Consider the following 19,962-nt stretch of genomic DNA (forward strand, 5'->3'; position numbering starts at 1 on the left):
CTCTCCACAGCGTGGAGGAGAGGGTGAACATTGGTGAATGCATAAATGAATGAACTAAGAAGCTTGGCTGGAGTGGTAGCGAGACCGTGCTGTGTATCAGTCACGGCCGCAGGTCTGTTTACGCCTGAGGGTCCTCACTCTGCAATGGAAACCACTCGGGGACCCTAAATGGCTGCAGGAGGGTATGACGTCCTCAGGACGCCTCACAGATAGAGAGGAGGGAAGTGGGTCAGGCTGCAGGCGGGAGGAAGACCTCCGTGGCCATACTTCTTGGCCCCCCCTAGATGGCAGCAGTGGACAAGACTGGTGGCTTCTGCAGCGTGGGCCTTGGACTGGACTGGGGAGGGTGCCCCCCGCAAAACGGGGCTCCCTCCCTGATGCTTCTGCTCCTGTACCAACCTCACCTGCCCAAGGCTCCTGCATCCCATCTGCCTGCTCAGAGGAGCACCTTCTCCAGATGTTTTAGGACCCATTGCTGGACCCAAGTCCCTGGGAGCCCTCTGAGGCTGGGGGGGGGGGCGGCAAGGAGAAGGAAAAGGTACCTTCTCTTCTCTTCCTCCAGCTCTGACCGCAGCCCCTCCTCCAGCGGGTCTGGCGCCAAGGGCACGGTGGTGTTTTCAGAGATGCCTGGAGAAGGGAGATGCTCAGGGTTTACATCAACGAGGGAGAGAGGCAAAGGGTGAGGGTACTATTTAGGGCAGATGACAAAGTGAACCCCAAGATGAAAGGGGACCCTGTGAGCTCCTCTGGGGCTTTGCGATGGGAACCCGCTTAGCCCCTCCCCTGGATGGCAACTTCTGCTCTGCTGGAAGCCCCCGGAGGCTTCCCCGATTCTGCTCGGAGGCTGTCCCTCCCACTGCCCAGCGTCTGTCTCAGGAAGAGAATTCTTCTAACGTTGCCACTAATCCTTTGTTGAGTCACTCATTTCCTCTGGAGTCCCCAGGGAAGATGCAAGATAGCGCCCCCCATCCTCTGATGCAGAGCCCTAGCAAAGCAGGGAGACATCAGTAAACCGGCGCACGTCCGTCTTTGCATCAGCCAAGCTCTCTAGCCTCCTGGTTTTGATGTCCCTCTGAAACAGTGGTCCCCAAGCCTGATTAACGTCCCTCTGAAGCACTGGTCCCCAAGCCTGATTAACCCAGGCAATGCAGCCGGAGCTGGGACCCACCCCTGCCACTAAGACAGGTGACAGGGGTGTGGCGAGGCCTTGGGGAGGGCTGTGTCCCCACGCAGGCTGACCACCGCGTTGGCTGCCTGGTTGCTGGAGCTTGTCCTTTCCTAGCCGGGTGGGTGAGGACTGCTTATGCTCCAGACCTACTATGGGCCAGGAGGCTTTTGGACTTGACCAGACTTAATCCTTCTAGTGCTTACCCGAGGCGTTACTCTTCCCACTTTACAGATAAGGGCATTGAGGATCGAAGAGGTTAACTTGCCCAAGGCCAAGTAGCTGACTTCAAGAACCTAGATCCAAATATGGGTTTGTTAGGCCTGGCCAGCGTGGCTCAGTGGTTGAGCATTGACCTATAATCTAGGAGATGGCGGTTCAATTCCCGGTCAGGGCACATGCCTGGGTTTCGGGCTCGATCCCTAGTAGGGGGCGTGCAGAAGGCGGCCAATCAATGTCTCTCATCATTGATGTTTCTCTTTCTCCCTCTCCCTTCTCTCTGAGATCAATAAAGATATATTTAAAAAACCCCACAAGAAGCAAAAAAACAAATATGGGTTGGTTTGGTTGCAAGGGCCTTAAATTCAGAAATTCCTTCTGTAACATTTCTGATGGATGGCCATTCGCTTTCTGCCATTACTTACCCCCAGAAGTGGAGAGCTCACTACTTTGCACGATAGCACATTTCACTGTGGGCAGCTCTGTTTCCTCTCGCTTTGGGCTGAGACCTGCCACACTAACTTGTTTCATTTCTGCTTTGGATCTTTGGGACAGCATAGCATGACCTCCTTCTAATTTGATGGTTCTTTAAATATCTTAACAGCAACAACAAAATACCATGTGTGCCTGGAGCTTTATTCTCAGTCCGACTCTGCCCTCATCTAGGGCTCAGTGACAGTTACTTTCTTCTTTTTTTTTTTTTTTTTTTTTTTTTTAATAAATCTTTACTGATTTCAGAGAGAGGAAAGGAGAGGGAGAGAGACAGAAACATCAATGATGAGAGAGTCATTGATCGGCTGCCTCCTGCACGCCCCCGACTGGGGACCGAGCCCACAACCCGGGCATGTGCCCTGACTGGGAATCGAACCCCGATCGCCTGGATCCTAGGTTGATGCTCAACCCCTGAGACACTCCCGGCCGGGCAACAGTTACTTTCTAACGCTCTTAAGGATAGCGCCTAAGTCTGGACATAACACCCCAGACAGGTCTGAGAGGGACAGGGCTCTCCTGGCTGCTACAATTTTATGCCCTTTATTTCCACAGCAGGTGAATATTAGAAATAACCAGTTGATGCCTTCTCTGTGCAGGTTCTGTCAAGTGCTCTCCACACCTTGTCGCTAATTCTCAAACAACCGAGCAGCGATAGCAGCGTTGCCATCTCATTTCAGTTAGATCCCGAAGTTCAGAGGGTCTGTGAATAACCCAAGGTCACACAGCTAATAGGTGGCAGAGCTGGTTCCAAAGAGCCAAGTGTTTATTCCGGGCAGCGTCCCCAAGGCTATATGGCAGCAGCTTTATCACTGTCACTGCGCGTGTCAGGTTGTCAGTGGCCGTTATTAAGCTTGAGCTCGGTTTAAACACTTTCATATTTTAATGAGTGGTTGTCAAAACACATCCTATTTCAGCGTGATTGTCCTTTTGATCCCAAATGCAACTTGTCCCACTTATTGGGGGTTTAGCCTGCTGAGAGGTTCCTTGTCCTGCCACGTTTATTGCTCCCGCTTCTGTCATTATCTGACTCATTGATAAATATGCTAAGCGGATTAGCATTCTGTCCTTTATCTTCCAGGCACCTGTTACTTTCTCTCCCTTGCAGCAAGCGTCTGACTCCTCACTGAATCACAGGAGATACCTTAGGCTTCCCAGCTGAGGACGCCACTGTGGCCCACGCTTGGGCATTTTATTGGCCCCGCTGAGCCAGACTGCCCGCCTGTGCTGCCGTGTGCCCCGGGCGCAGGCCCCGGCAGCCCCTTCAAGGCAGGGACTGGCCCTTCTGCTCCCTGCGTCTTCCCCGGGCTTTGTTCGCACCTCACAGGCAGGGTGCACTCAGTGCTTCCTGCGCTCCCTGGCCCTTGTCCTCTGAAAAACCTCAGACACGAGAAACTGAACAAAGCATCTTAACTTCAAACGGATAATGGTAGGACTGGAACGGACAGAATATTTCCTCTCTTAATAGTTTCAGAAATGGGCAAATGTATCTTCTAGCCTCTTAAAAAAGAAAAGCTGTGAATCTCCTTCCTCCTTTTAATACTTTTGGACCCCACCCCAGGGAATTGCTGGGAAATTCAGCGAAGGACCCGCTCTGTGGTGACTGGCTGGTGTCCTGCAGCCACACACTGCGTGACAGGCGGCTGGAGGCAGGGCTCCTGGGGCTGCCAGGGGCAGTTCATCCATTACCCACCCCCTCCCGTAGGCAGTCTCTAGAGGCCTCGTGAAAAGCAGAGGGCAGGATGGAGGCAGAGATGGGCTGGCTGTCTTTTCCTGGGGCATCTGCGGGTGTCCCTGGCAGATCGGAGTTACAGGTGCCCTGGAAGCCCGAGGGTGTCCAGGAGCCCAGGGCAAGGAGAGCATTCTGAACGCAGCTGAACAAGAATGGGAGACGAGTCGGCCACCGTGTGTGGGGCATGCCCTTGGTCCCACTCGCTGTGCCACCTCATTTATTCTTGTCACTCTAGCTGATAGATCTCATCGATCCATTTTCCAGAGAAGGAGACCCAGGCTCAGGGTGACTGGTGGCTTGCTCAGTGCCACCAAAGCCACCAAACAGCAGAGCCAGGCTTTGAATCCAGGACTCGTCATTCATTCGCTCACGTAACGAATGTTTATAAGTGTTGACAAGGACCCGCTCTTATGTCGGGGGCAGCCTGCCGGGGAAGGCAGACATTAAACCATAAAACAAAACCCGAGTCTGGGACAGAATGCCGGGGGTCGAAAGCTGCCGTGAGGGAAGGGGAAGCTGGATACGGGCTGGAGGGCAGCCATGCCAGGCAGGAAGTCAGGGGCCTCCCCGGGGAGGGGCACTTGAGCAGGGACCTGAATGAAGAGAGGACGGCTGCAGAATTCAGAGGAGAGGGTATGGGAGCAAGTGCAAAGGGCCTGTGGTGTGTCTGTTGGCGAATCTGGAGAACGGTGAGAAGGCCAGTATGTGACCCCTGCTACCTGGCATGATTTCAGGGCATGAGAGAGGTGGCTAAGACTTCTCCCCACTCCCCATTCTCCCCCACCCTACACAGGGAAAGGGACCCTGGTGGAGCTGAGGCCAGTGAGGAAATTAGCCCAGACCACACAGGACCTTGTAGGTCATGGAAAGGACCTTGGCTTTGAGAGCGACCAGAAGCTGGAGGGTTTTGAGTGGAGGAATAGCTAGATCTATTCCTTTGATAGCTAAGCCAGGCGGCTTTTTTGCTGAGCAAGACAAAGCTGCTCCACGCGGAAGAATAGTTAGTGCGAGGTGGCGCCAGGATGCCGTGGGCCTGTTGAAAGGATCTGGGAGAGAAAACTGGGGCATGGGACCTTGGGCAGCCAGAAGGAGGGCACAGCATACCCCAAGATGCAAGCTATCCGTGTTGTCATGGCAACCAAAGGGCCTCTTGCCAAAGGTGATGTTTGCTCAGTGAAATGCATTGTAACCCACCGGGAGACAGCCCCTGGCTGCTTCTGATGCTTTCTGACGCTTGGCTTACCCATCCTTTCTGAAGGGAAACGGGCTGGGAACTCAAAGGAAGTGAACAAAAGCACTGAGCAAGAACAGAGTAGTGGGGAGTCGCTAAAGGGCACTTGGGCTTTGTGGGTCTCCAGGCCCACTGGGCCTGTGGCCAGGGATAGGACCTCCAGTCACCTGACAGGAGGCACAGGGAGCCCTCCTTTCAAGCACAGGATTCTGCCTGGGACAGGGGCACAGGAGGTCATGCTGCGAATCTGTTGGGCAGCCTGCTCCAAAGCAACACAAAAGCAAGGAGGACGGGTTTTGTGCCAAGGGCCATGCAGCTGAATGCCACACGGAGGAAGCCCTGGGCTGTCAAGCGGTAACTGAAACTTCAAACAGGGCGCACACGGCCCCAGCTCTGAAGTGTCAGGTGTTCCGGGAACTGGCAGCAGAGGAAGACAGGGACCCTCACTGGGAAGGCCACCCCCTATATGCCCCCTCCTACCTGACACATGCGCGCGCACACACACACACACACACACACACACACACACACACACACTCACCACACCCCCAAAACTCTCCCATGCAGTTATTTAGTGTCTCAAATGTGCAGAACCTCATTTCTTTGCTTTAGTAGGGCCCTACTCCCGACCTACTGGGTTAGGATTTGCTGGTAGGTTCCCTGGTGAATTCTTTTTTTAAAATTTTTATTTAAATCAGAGTATTTATAGCCATAAGTATTTATTTGCTAAACACTATAGCAGCTAAATAAGCAAAACCCAAGACAAGCAAGGGGGAATTGATGGGCACGTTACCATTGGGTCTTTGTCACGTAATTTAAGTAATCGATAATTATACACAGAAACAGAATGATATTATCAATAAGGTTGATTTAGTGCCATCAACAGAAATCTCCTACAAAGACAATAATATGTGCTCTCATTGAGTCAAAAAAACTCTAAAATAAATTGTCATGTGAAAGACTCTATTATCTTAAAAATCAAGATGAGCAATACAGGAGTTGAATGATCAGATTACACTATTCTGATAAAGTTTAAGCAAGAAAAAAGTTATTAATAAATGTGAAATAACAGAATGGTTATTGATCTTGCTTTATATTATTTCCCTTGTGAATTCTGACGCTCACCCCTCTTTAAGAAACACTGCTCAAGGCTCCGAGCCCTGCTTCAGTGCACGGACTTCACGCAGGAGAGATCAGGAATGCAGGAGCTGCCAAGGCTTAGGTAGGCTGTGGGCGAGCTAGCATGTCCCTTCGGTCCCTGTCCACCTGCCAGACTGTGGAGAAAGGGGCCGAGGGTTTGCAGCGAGGAAGGCACCCTGTGCAGGGCTGGAGCTGCCAGTTCCGAGCAAATCACTTGGCCCTGTCGGAGGTGGATAAGTCTGAATAATGATGGTCACCACGCTCATTGGTCGGGGACTTCCTGTGTCTTATCTTATATAATCGTCGCAGCCCCCACTGCAGATGGGGAAGCTGAGCTCTGACGGGGAGTAGAGGGGAGAGTAATCTGCCCAGGATCACACCACTGGTGAGCAGAGCTGAGGTCAGGCCCCAGCTCCGTCCGATTTCAAAGCCCGTGCTTTTTCCTCCGTAAGTGATTGCGATAAGGCAGGAAGCCACGGGCAGATCACTGAAGTCGGTATTGACTTGTCCTTGGCATTTGAAGGGGATGCTCTTTCCCATGAATGCCTTTCCAATCTGGGGCCGGGGCTGAGACAAAGCCTCGGTTTCTTCCTGAGTGCTGGCCTGTGAAGACTGCCCTTTACTGATGAAAATGTGGCTGCACTCTGACCCCACCTGGCATTGCAGCGTGCCCACTGGGGCCTGCCCCTCTCCAAGTCCAGCCCCCCAGATGCCCAGAGACAGCCGGCTCCATCTCCCCCACTGTGTGCAAAGGAGGAGTCCTAAGGAAGGCAACACTGACATTTCCAACCAGATGCCAGAGCTGGAAGGGGACCTGTGGGTTTCCAGGGAGCAGAGGCCACAGGGCCCAATGTGGCTGTCTTCCAGCCAGTGCCCTGGACGGGAGCAGGAGTGAGTTATGTGGCTCTTTTGTGGGAGACGAGACATAGGAGCCACGGCGGCACTCCAGCCTCGTCTCAGCTCTCCAGCTAATGATTCACCCGCCGAACACCCTCTCTGGGCCTCGTTGGGGCTCAGCCGTCTCACAGAACCGTAGATCACTCGGCCTCACCTTGTTTGAGAAGTCAAAGTGTCTGTTCTTGCAGAGATTAATGGTGTCGGTGGCTCAATTACCACAATGGGCGGCAGCTCAGAGGCAGAGTCTGGTTTCCCAATCAGACCATTTCCTGCTTAATGGCTCAAATGTATTGTCAGCTGAAGTAATCACACGCTAACGGGGGCTCAGTGCCACCATCCATCTCGGTGTTGATCCTGGGGAACAACACAGCTGCCTGCGGCCGGCTCAGGCTCGGGGGCCTGATGAACGCCCTGCAGATGCTGTGACTGATCACTGCCTGGGCGCCGTCCCCGCCGCCCCACAGGCTGCACCCTCCCGCCCCTGTCTTCCCCCAGGGAGAAGGGGACACTCTCCCAGAGGGGACACCCCATGCTTTTGTACCATCAGAATCAGTCGGTAGGCCAGTTCTGAGCAGATCGCAGGCCCAGAACGCCCTCATAGACGGCCGCCCGCCCTCCCGTGCTGCCGAGGAGCCTCCCCTGCTGCCATCTGGGCGTCTCTGCCCGAGGTCACGGCCCTGGGCTGGCGGCCTCTCTCCTCTGCAGCTTCCCCTTCTCTTCCCCAGTCTGTTCCCTGCGGAGGGTGTGGGCCACGCAGAGGTCAGTGCACACGAGGGGCAGCGAACCTGCAGAGGGAGGGCCTGGGGCCCACGGCGCCGAGGGAAAGCCACTTCTAGTCTCGCCACTGGCTTCAGCCTCAAACACGTCTCTTCCGAAGCTCTCACCTTCTCCTGTCTCTTCACAAACCTTCTGCTTTAAGCCCAGATCCATCTTTTTGGCTCCTGGTCAACATTTCTGGTGGCAGCCACTCAGAGCCTGGCTCCGTGACACTCTTTCCGGGGCTCCTGGTGGCCCTCCTGCCCACCTCGGCCTCCAGAGGCAGGTCTGTCCCGAGGCCGCTCCTGCCTGCTTTCAGCCCCCGGTGGCTTCCTTAGCCCTTGGTCAGAAGGGTGCTCGCATCTGAACTCAGAGTCCAGGTCCCCTGGCAACTCTACCCTTTGTCGCTCAGCCTCACGGAACGGTGTTGACCACACGTCCTGGTCTCAGTGGCTTTTCAGGGAGAAAGTAGCAGGAAACTTGGCACCTCTAAAGCGCAGTCACGTCATTGTCACACCAGCTGCAGCCAGTCGGGAGTGTTCTCAGGACACAGATGGCCTCGAGGGGGACAGTTTCTCTAGCGCCTGTAGGAGTGAGCGGGCCTCCCCCTGTGCCTGCCTCTGATGATGACGGCTGGTGGGGCTGGGTGTTGTCTTGACCGGCTTGGAAGAGAGACTTCAGGACTTTTAGGAATTGAGGTGAGGATCCTGATAAAACCGTCTCCTCCCACTTCTGGAAAACGTATCTGCTACTCGCCAATTTATTAAGTCAATATGCTGGTTTGATAAAAATTTATTTAGATAGAGTCAAAAGTTCTGAGACGGCGCACAGTGGAAGTGGCACATTTTCAAAATGAGATGGCAAGAGGTGGTTAGGAACCCAAATGCCCACATCAGCGCTGGAAAAGGCCGACAGGCACGTGTGGGGGTCCTTCTTCCCCCCTCAAAGGCAGTCCGGGGCTCGGAGACCACTCAGAAAGCTTAATAAGCATCCTCGGGCGTGTGTGTGTGTGTGTGTGTGTGTGTGTCTGTGTCTGTGCCCTGCAGGGGCACAGAGGACTGATGTCTGACTCCCATTCAGGAATAGGGCCCTAGAGCAGCGATTTTCAACCGCTGCGCTGCAAGAATTTTTAAAACATGCAATAGCCTACTATTTAGTCAGGGACACTGACCTTTCCCCCCCTTAGATTATCAAGTAAAACAGTGACAGCAGCCCACACAACAATAGCCAACCGGTGTGAATGAATAAAAGTTATACCTATTTTGCCCTTGCCAGTGTGGCTCAGCGGTTAGAGCATTGGCCATGCACCGAAGGGTCGTGGGCTTGATTTCTGGTACCTGTGTTGCAGGTCCACCCTCCGCCCCTGGTCGGGGCAAGTGCGAGACGTAGCCAATCGATAAGTCTCTCTCACACGAGTGTTTCTTTCTCTCTCTCCTCTCCTCCCTCCCTCCCTTCCACTCTCTCTAAAAAAACAAGTCAATGGAAAAAATATCCTCGGGTAAAGATTAACAAAAAAAATTAGACCTATTTTTTGTCAGATCGGCAAAAAATATATTTTTTAGTGTGTCTTAGAATTTTAGTAATTAGTTTATGTGTGCCACAAGGTGAAAAGGTTGAAAAGCACTGCTCTAGAGGGTAGGGTTTGGGCTGATGAGGCACTAGGAGCCTGAAAGAGAGTCAGGGTAGGGTCACCTTCCTGGGCTGGTAAATGTCTAACAACCAGCTCTCTGAAAACAAACAAACAAACAAACAAACAAACAAACACCCTGATTTGCAGTGGCTGCCAATTTTTGTGGCGGACATACTCTCATCATGGCCAGTTTTAAGCTGCCAACAGGATGTTCCTGAACTTGGAGCTGGAAAGAGATGCACACGGAAGCTCTCATGAGCCCGTGTGAGCTGGCGGCAGCCCCATAGGCTCTTAAGCACGTCACTTAGGATTCAGATCCTTCTAAAGAGGGCCTCCTAGAGGGGCACCGGGACCTTAGCAGAAGGAAGCCTGGCAGTGGACCACGGGACGCCTGGGGGTGGTGCACTGGACCTGCTCCATCTGCTTCTCCAAATCCACCCTCTTCTACTCTCTGCTCCTTGCACCAGGGGCCTGGCTGGGAGAAGGCTGGGCTTCCCTACCCCTCGCCTTCCGCTGGGCTCAGCCAACGGGAGCGCGGGCGAGTGACTGGGGTGGGAGGAGAAAGGGGCCGAGGCAGCTCTTTCCTGGGGGTCTCCGCGGGAACCCTGAGCTGGATGCATTGCTTGGCTGAAGGCCACAGCTCCCGCCAGGTGCTGGAGCCCTTCTGCACAGCCCTTTCCGCCTTCAAGTCCCGGCACCTGCTCACTTCTCCTGCTCCCCGAAGGCCCAGGGGTGGCGGTGCTTCCTGCCTTGCTCCTGTTACCACCTCTGGGGCCTCCCTTGCGGTTTCCCTACACTCTGCTCACACCTTTGTCAATAGACTGTTATTCAACTCTTCACAATACCTCATTTGAGTGCTGCCAACTGCTTCCTGTTTGGAGTCTCACCCATACAGGTTCAAAGTGGGCAGACAACCGTTGGAATGAGGTGCTTTCCTTCAGATGAGGGACCTGCAGGTGAGGGACCTGCAGGTGAGGGACCTGCAGGTGAGGGGCCTGCAGGTGAGGGGCCTCCAGGTGAGGGACCTGCAGGTGAGGGGCCTGCAGGTGAGGGGCCTGCAGGTGGGGACCTCCAGAGACCTTTGGAAGCATCCCAGTGAGGAAGAACCAGCTTGGAGCATCTGCCAGGCCCAGAGAGCACAAAGCCACGCTACAGCTGTACCAGTCCAACAAGATCTTCACCACCCGCCTTTCTCCCTTCTTGTCTCCACTCCTTGGGGAAACTGAGCTTCGCAGGCTGGGAGAGGAAGTGAGTTAGGAAGACTGAAGGGGCTGACCATCTGTCCTGTCTTCCTGGCTGCTTGCCTCAGCTGGGGAAAGGAAGAGAAGCCTTATCTTTGAATGACATTTGAATTACTGAGACTGTAGTTATGATATAAAATGACTACTGTTTTTCTGTTGTTGTTTGCTTTGTTTGTAATTTACAATGACTGACCAATGAATCCGGGGGGCCCAATTTCCACACAGAGACAGAGACAGAGACAGAGACAGAGACAGAGACAGAGACAGAGACAGAGACAGAGACAGAGGAAGGACTCTCCCGACCGAGAATATTTAAAGAGATGGGAGGGGCAACAGAAAGGTAGCCCTGAGGAGCACGTCCCAGTGCAGCTGAAGATGCCACGGCCCTGCCGGAGCATGCAAGGCACCTGGAGGAGAGATGAGAAGCCATGATTTGTTTTCTTCGTTAAGTAAAGATCCTCACATAAACGGTAGTGAGGGAAATGAAGGTTAATCAGAGTCAGGCTGGGATTGGTTTTTTACTACTTCTATTATCACAACCATTCCGCTGACGCAGTAATTTTATTTGATCTCTGAACCCTTGGAATTGAATCCTTTGTAGAGTTCTGGAAATTACTATAAACCATTTCAAAGATAAAAAAAGTTCAGAGAATCATATAAATAACATGCATGTACCGCCTCCTTATTTTGAAAAATCTGGTTAGCCACAGTTGCTTCAGGTTTTGTTTTTGAACTTGAGCAGTGCAGAGCTGGCTGGAGCCTCCTCAGTGTCCTCCCCAGTCCACTCTCCTCTGCCCCTAAGACAACCCACCCCGCTTTTATATTCTCACTGTATATATCTTTTTTATATCCTCACCTGAGGAATTGTTTTTATTGATTTTAGAGAGTGAAGAAGGGAGAGAGAGAGAGAGAAAAACACCAATATCGATGTGAGAGAGAAGCATTGATTGGCTGTCTCCCATACACACTCTAACTGGGGCTCAAACCTGCAATCTGGGTATGAGCCCTGACCGGGAATCGAACCCATGACTTTTTGGTGCACGAGCGATGCTCCAACAAACCGAGCCACACCAGCCGGGGTTCATTCTATATCTTCAGTGCCCCTTAAGCATGACTTAGCTAGTTCTTGACCTAGGAGGATGTGGCATAGGTGTTCTTTTAGTAAATATTTGTTGGACCGGACACCTGTGCATATATGTTTTGAGCATCTTATGTATTGTGTTACCTTTCAAACACACAAGCTCCCACTCCCCTCTCCCCAGTAAAGAGTATGGAAAATTTGGGGACTTACATAAATGGTATTATTCCATATATACTCTTCAGCAATTTTCTTTCTTTCAATCGCCATTGTGTTTTTGAGATTTGTTCACATTGTCGCGTGTAGATCAAGTTTATTTATTTCAGATTCTCCACAGTGTCCCACTGTATGAATATATCATAGCTGTAGCTCATCTATCCACCCCCTACTGGGGGATCTTTGGCTTGCCTCCCGTTTTCGTCTGTTTGACTGTTTGCTATGATGAGAACAGCTCTGCGGTGAGCGTCCCAGGCACGCCCGGGACACCCCCTCGGGTGTATGTTCCTCAGCAGGGAACTGCAGGGCTGGGGGTGCGCATCTTCCATTTACCAGACACTGCCAGGACCGTCCCCAGGGGTTGTTCATAGACTTCACTACACCACTCGCTTTTCCCTGTTCTCTTTCCTTTCCATTTTTTCCTGGATGGGAACTTGTCCACTCTGCTCTCTGGGCGGCACCTGTCCACGGCTCTGCCTTGACGGACTACACGTGTCTATCTTGCGCGGGCCCCTGGTTCCTTCCAACAGCTCCCCCGTGGTTTCCTGAAGAGAAACCAGTATTTTCAAAACACCGCTTGAAGCTTTTTGTTGGTTGGTTAGAACACAGCGCCTATTGTTTGTTTCTGAGCACGGATGACCCTGGCTTTCTGTTGGTAGGTCATCCCAAACTCATCAACCCCTTTGAAAAACTGGGAAGGGCTTTCCCAGCTCATGACACACACAAGAGAATCAGTCCTAGGAAACACAATGACCATCCCTGGGCCAAGCACAAATGGTGATTTTTATCACGTGTAAGGGAGAGAGAGGACAGGAGGAGCGGCCAGCCATAACATATTTTAGTCTACTAGACTAAATTCTACTAGATTAAATTCTACTAGACTAAATTTTACTAGACTAGAATCTACTAGACTAGATTCTACTAGAATTTTGTTTTCTATGTTTGATATAAACTGAGTGCTTGTGTCACCCCAACATTCATACGTTGAAATTTACTCCCCAGTGTGATGGTATTTGGAAGTGGGGCCTTCAGGAGCTAACCGGGTCACGAGGGTGGAGCCCTCATGAATGGGATTAGTGCCATTATAAGAAGTGGCCAGAAAGCCAGCTCACTCCTTTTCTGCCACGTGACGACGCAATGAGCAGCCAGAAGTCTGCAACCCAGAGGAGGCCTCTCGTCAGAACCGGACCATGCTCACACCCTGGTCTCAGGCGTCCAGCCTCTGGAACTGTGAGGAAATGAGTTTCTGTCTGTCAGCCACCTATTCTGTGGTAATGTGTGACACCCCCAACTGACATCAGCACGGCTGAAAGGCCTAATTCATTCAGAGCAGCAGACTTGATTCCTGCACGCTTGGAAAGCGAAAAAGTGGCTCTGGCAGCTGGTTCCAGGCTCATCAGTGGACAAGTACTCAAGGCAGTAGACGGCCTTCCTGGGCTCGGCTGAATTTGTGCACAGGAGAGGGATTAATAGTGCCTGTGAGCAGATGGGGGCAGAGAGATGGGACTGCGGGACTGTGGGGACCTCCACCAGTCATGCCTGTTGGTGCTGGTGGCCCAGAGCCATGGTAGGCTCTGTGGCCGGAGGCTGTGCCTGCTGCCTGGACTTCTGGTTTGTTCGGTTCGGGCACTCAAGTCTGAGACCATGACAGTTCGCTGAGCACTCTACTGTGTCCTCAGCTCCATCACATGGACACCGTGCTCGACACTCAGGCCAACCCAGTGGAGCAGACGTTCTCATGTACATATGGAAAAGGAAATTCAGGAATATTAACGGACCAAGGTCACAGAACTAGCAAACGGTAGAGGTGTGATTCAAACAAGGGTCTCCTGAGTCCAAGGCGAAGGCTCTCTTCACTAAACCACAGTTGCTGTTCAAGACTGGCCCCAGCGCTGGTGCCCATGGCCCCCTTCTGGTGTCCAGACTGGCAGGAGAGGGAATCTGGAGCTATTCAAAGAGTCTGGGGCCTTGGCAATGGGAACTGGGCAGGGAAATGGGGTGGGAACTCCTCATTCCCAGCCTCTGACTTGGGCCTGGAAACTTGGTCAAGAACCTTGTGCCACTGAAGCTGGTCCTATGTTCACCAGGAACCGTGGATTAGAATAGACTCAGGTGGTGAGATTTTATCACTGGCTGTACTGAGCCACCCGAGTTCTTCTGGAACCAACTGAGATGCCATCTCGGCCTTGGGGCAGTTGCTTTCTCTGTATTCTGCCTTACTATTGGGGGTCAGCATTTCGACCATTCATTTCTAAGAAGATGAAACATTGCTAACCCACCCAAGTCCTCCATGCCTCCTCACCAATATCGTGAGTGTTCCCTGCATGTCTTAAGGAAATCTGCACTCACAGAGCAACAACCTTAGCCCTTGAGGTCTGGGGAGTGTTAGATGCCTTTCTTCATTCAACAAGCCACCAGCAGATGCCAGCTGAGTCTCAGAGATGCCAGCTGGGCGCAGGCTATCATTTGGTCCAACCACCCCATTTTACAGATGGTGGAACCTGGGCACAGAGTCCCTTAGCTGATGCCTGGTGCATCTTTTAGGCAAAAACTTGATCCCTGAGATGTCACTGATTTATTCAACAAATATTTACAGAGGACCTACTGTGTGCCAATCACTGTGCTCGGTGTTGGGGAGATAAAGTTACTCCATCCAGGGGAGGAGACACAGAAGAGACTAACAGTCATTACAAGACATGCTAGGTTCCATCACAGAGGTTTGTTTACCCAGAGTCCGTGTGAGCCCAGAGGAAGCAGACAGCCCTGCTCAGGGAAGCCTGCCTTTGGAAATGTCTTAACCAAGCCACGAGGTCTGGAGGGAGGAAGACATGTTAAAAGCTGCAGAACCCTTTCTTCAAACAGAAACTTAATGGCAAAGAGAGAAATAGAAGTTGCTTTGGTTGAATCAGGGTGGGTGGAAATCCTGAGGCCCTGCCACTTGCAGTGACTCCCCCACACCACCTCTGGGTTCCACTGAGCTCATTGTGAAAACCATACACTGGAGGATGCCAGGAGCTCCAGTTCTGCCTCGGTCAGGGGCTCCTCTGCACACCCGGGAACCTCTGGTTCCACACACTGCCTGGGGCGTACTAGGTGCTCAGTGAACCTGGTGAGTAAAGGGGTGACAGGCTGGTCTTTCACTCTCTCTCAAATTTGTTGTCCCCGGGTCCAGAATTCCAAAGAGCATTTCAGGACTCAATCTTAAACAATTTTATACCAAAGGGGGGAAGTGGCGACGGCAGGGGCCTCTGCTTGGAGACAGCAGGGCTGCCACAAGGGGTCACTGCAGGAATTCTGTTTGGGAGAGATGCGCTGCTCGGAGGACCCTAAGCTGGAACAATGAAGTAAAACAGGGAGTCCTCAGCTTTGATGCCTCCCTGCCCTCCGTAAGGCCCCCCCTGGGGATGGGGCTGTCACTGCCCCGTTTTCAGGGACAGGTGGAGCACACCATGGGTGGCACTGTGGCCACAATGGACTGGTCTCGGGGGCTGCTTTGCTCCTGGTATGGTAAGAGGATGGGGGAGGGGAGAGGAGGGCTCTTCAGGGAACTAGTGTTTGTGGGAGAACCACAGACGCCAATTGGAACCTGCCAATGCCATGCATCGTGGACTTTTTCTTAATTAATTAATTTCTTAGTTAATTAATCATCATCATTATTGCTGTCTTCTGTAACATACCTACAGTCGAGGCAATGAAATGTTCCAGTAGGTGGTTTTCACAGAAGTTGGGTCAAGGGATAAATGTGGAGAAAGGTGTGGTGTCATCCAACATGGTCTGAGCTTCTCAGGGCCAGAGAACAGAATAATTCCTCCTACCACCGAACAGAATACTTGACTGACTGCCGAGCCCCCAGGGCCAGGCCAGGGCTGCGCGGCATGATCAGTGTGGGACGCCCGGGGCAGCCCCAGGCGTCCTCCAGGCCCACCCTGGCCAGGCTGGGGGTGGTGTGGGGACAGGTTAGTCACTCCTCAGTCAGTCAGCAAGTGCGGGGGAGCTCAGTGACTGCCTGGGGCTCTCTCTTCCTAAAAGGCCTCTTTGACCAAGGCTTCCTTGCTCGCAAATGTTCAACCGCCTGTAAGGTGGAGGTTCAGGTCTGAGGTCTGCAATGAGCCTGCCCAACTCACCCTTCCAGCCTTTTCCTTGACTGCTTCAAATCCACTCCCAAGAAAGTCCTCCTTCCCTCCCTCCACACGCAAAACCATGCCCCCCGCTGCACACATCACACAGCACAGATGCACATACATCACACACGTAACCACACATACCACACACATGCCACGCCCTCCCCACATATACCCACACACCACATACACCAAACATACACTGCACACACTGCACATACCACACACACCGCAGATACACACAATTCACACATCACACATACCACACATACCACAGATACACTGCACACACCACACACATCACACATACTGCACATACCACACACACCACAGATACACACACTGAACACATCACACACCTCACACATCACACCTCACACATCACACATACCACACACATAACCAGATATACCACACATATGCCACATATATAACCACACACACCACACATGCCACACACACATCATATACACACACTACACATATATGACACACAATACACATGCTGTAGACACTACATGTATCGCACACATACACACCACACACACCATTTACATAACCACACACATATACCACACATACCACACACATACACCCCCCACACCCACCCCACATATCACACACACCACACACACTGCACACATACACACACCACAGGCACACATACAACACACACACCTAATCACATATACCATATACATGCTACACACACACCACATGCACCCACACACCACACACTCCATACACATAATCACACATATACCACATACACATACCACATATACCCCACTCATAACCACACATACCCCACATACACATACATACCATACACGATACACATACATACCAAATATATACCACACACATACCACACACATGCAACACACTCATCTCATACACAGACACTACACATACACCACACACACACTGTACACAGGCCACACACACTACACATACCACACACATACACACCACATATACCACCCCACAGCACACACATATACACATATACCACACATGCACACCACACAAACGAACATACATACATACACATGCCACACACACACCCCTGCACCCTCCCACAGCAACCCCCCCCCCCCCGCACGCTCCACTTGGGTTCTGCATCCTGCCCATTCCCGAAGGCTCAGCCCAGGGGTGGGCTCAGTGACCTCCCCGGGAGCCACACCCCCTGCTGAGTTCCCGAAGCCCCGGTGGCCAGTCCCTCTCACCCGACACCTCTCACGCCGCTTGGTGGTGCCATGTGCCTTTTGCATTTCAGTCACAGGCACTTGGTAGGATATGGATGGGGAGCTGAGCGAGAGCCAGCCCTGCTCAGATCCTGCTCAGCAGAGACAGCAGGGGAAGGCGGCCGCGCTCCCGGGTGGCTCCCCTGCTGTGTCCTGCTCCTGCGGCCATCGAGAGAGGAGGACCTGGAGCACATCACGTGGCCCCGCACAGGAACGCTTCCCGTGAGTTATGCTCAGTGTGGGCCTCTCGCCTTTACAGAGGGTTGACATAAGAACCGTCTCCTTGAACAACATCTCGGTGCATTTTGTAAAACTGCAGTGGAAGACATTGCTCACGATGCCACTCTGCCCTTTCTTTACACAAGGGTCCGCACCCACGATAAATCCCGGCTTGTGCTTGGTTCCGGGAAGAAATTCTATTTTTGCGGATAAATTAGTTAGCATGCTTCCTGTTGTCAGGAAAGAAAACCGTAACTCCGGCTGCTCCTTTCTGCTTGGTGGCTAGATAAGAGAGAGTCGAATTTATCGTTTGAGCATTATAATCGGCTCAGCTGTGGGGTCCAAAAGCACTTCCTCCTCCCACTTCTTTTCATGGACTTATTTTATTTTATGTTCAAATGTCTCATTATACTTTTGCGAGATGTGTGAGTCTGGAAGCCATCTGGGGGAGCTCTGATTGGGCCTATTTATTGCCCGTGCTGGCTGCTGGGGCTACAAAGACTCATTCGACTGCACCTGGCTTTCTAGGAGCTCGCGTTTTAGCATGGAGAGCAGCGATGGAAACAAATAATTACGAAGCAGGGCTGGTGCTCTAACAGAGGTGCGTGGGGCTGGAAGACAAAGCGGACTTGGGGACAAGGGACCAGGGGAGGTGTCATGGAGGAGGTCAAGGCCGAGCTGCTTTGGGGACTGCAGTGGGAAGAGGACGCTGATTGGCACAGTACATGTGTGTCTAAATGGGAAATTGGGCAGAGTTCTCTCTATGCATGTGACCCCTCATGCTGGCCAGGGCAGGCCTTGACCTCTGACCCTCTGTGGACCCCACGATGCGCGCCTGGCCGTGGGTGTGAGGGCCGTGCAGCGTGGGGTGGGAGCGCGGGACCTGGAGCTGGTGAGCGACCTTAGGCAGGTGCGCGTCACCCCTTCGGGCTTTAATGTACAGGGAGGGTAAGAGTGGTGTCTGCTTATGGGGTTTTAGCAGCATGACACAAGGGAAGGGAATAGAGGTAAAGGGCTTAGACTCATGCCTGGCACGTGGTCAAGACCTCAAGAAATGCCTGCTGGTCAGTCTCATCTGCATTGCTGACAGCGCTGTGCCATCGAGGGCAGCCAGGACGGCAAAGAGGGAAAGACACCGCGCTCCAGTCAGCTAGCTGACTACAGTTCAAGTCGAGTCATTTCCAAATGAAGCTTCGTTTACAAAGAACATTGTTTTATTGTTTCCTGAAGCAGCGTGAGGGTAGGCCCCCCCTTAAGTCCACCAGTAACTTCTGCCTGTTGACGATGCTCTTAGAACTGGTCATTGATGTGTTTCCTAGAGGACCCCCCAGCTCTGGCTGTTACACCCCAAGGCTTCCTGGGCCCAATGCCTCGCCTGCCCCACTCTGTCTTCACTGGTTTCCCTGCCCACTGACTGTCGAGAGGACCAGGGTTCTGTGGGAGGCAGTCGGTGAAGGGGAGCCGGCATGGATTTTCAGCCAGGAAAGGGGGGAGAAGTCATCACAAGAGCGCGCGTGCACACACACACACACACACACACACACACACACACGTGCACAAACTGGCCCCTCAATGATATTTGTCTGTGTGTCAGTGGTGTGATGTTAAATGTTTAACAACAGGCTCTATGGGGAACAAGGGCTCCGATTTATAACACTCATCAGTTCCTTGGTGAAGCACCCCCACCATGCTGACCTCAAGCTGCCCTGGCGATGTCCTGAACATGGATTAGGAGACATGCCCAGGAAGCCACCATCAGATAGTATTTCCACGACACAGACACCGCAGAGGTCAATTACCTCCAGAGCAGAGATACAGTAAAATGCAGTAAATTAATTAGGTAGAGATGAATTTGGAGTATTTATTAACTTTTGCTTTTTCAATGTAACTTATTTAATTGCATATAATTTAATTTTTAACAACAGCTGGCTTTCACCACGGCTCCTAAGTTCCTGAAATGGTAGCAAGTGCTCTCTGACACGGACCGAGGGCCATCCGCAAGGCGCCGCGCAGCTCACCCGCCCTCGCTCCCCTGTGATACGAGGTCGCCTTACGCACATCTTCTTGGGCATTTGTCTACTTGTAGGCACAGAGCCATATTCTCATGCAAAATACATGAGAAAACATCTCCCGCTCCGACTTGCTCATGACCACCCCCTCCCCAAACAACCAACCTCACTGACGCTTTCATGAAACTGGGGTACGTGGAGGCGCGAGGGGGAAAGGACACCAAAGGGATACTTGCAATCGAGGGAACCGGCAAGTGGAGAGGGGACGAGGAAATAGAACGGAAAGGGGAAGGGAGTGTGCAAAGCGACCTGTCGCAGAGCATCGGGGTGGCCCCAGCCATCAGCCCAGCGCTAGCCCACGGTGGGGGTTAAGGCAGGAACCGGCTCCATGAACATGTGCTGTGCGGAGAGGTTTCCCTCAGTGACAGGTCCCTTCTGCACTGCGGTCACCTGGGACACACGGGCGCTGGTGGCTCTAAATCTCCAGCAGACAAGCTCCTGAGTGTGGACAGCAGCAGGCGTTTGCTCTCAAAATAGCAGCTGGGGGATGTTAACAATTCCTCTCTCAATTG

General features: G+C 52.5%; 1 protein-coding gene across 2 annotated transcripts in view; it reads right to left on the bottom strand.

The window, feature by feature from the left end:
* KIF6 (kinesin family member 6) overlaps window positions 1-19,962 on the bottom strand; it is a 335,606-nt gene that overhangs the window by 17,823 nt on the left and 297,821 nt on the right. For both annotated transcript variants that reach the window (XM_081140158.1, XM_081140157.1), the window contains exon 17: window positions 543-627. In XM_081140158.1, coding sequence (XP_080996284.1) covers window positions 543-627 — 85 coding nt within the window. The remainder of the gene's footprint in view (window positions 1-542; window positions 628-19,962) is intronic.

This window comes from Miniopterus schreibersii (genome assembly GCF_964146895.1).
Source record: "Miniopterus schreibersii genome assembly, chromosome: 6".
NCBI classification, from domain to species: domain Eukaryota; kingdom Metazoa; phylum Chordata; class Mammalia; order Chiroptera; family Miniopteridae; genus Miniopterus; species Miniopterus schreibersii.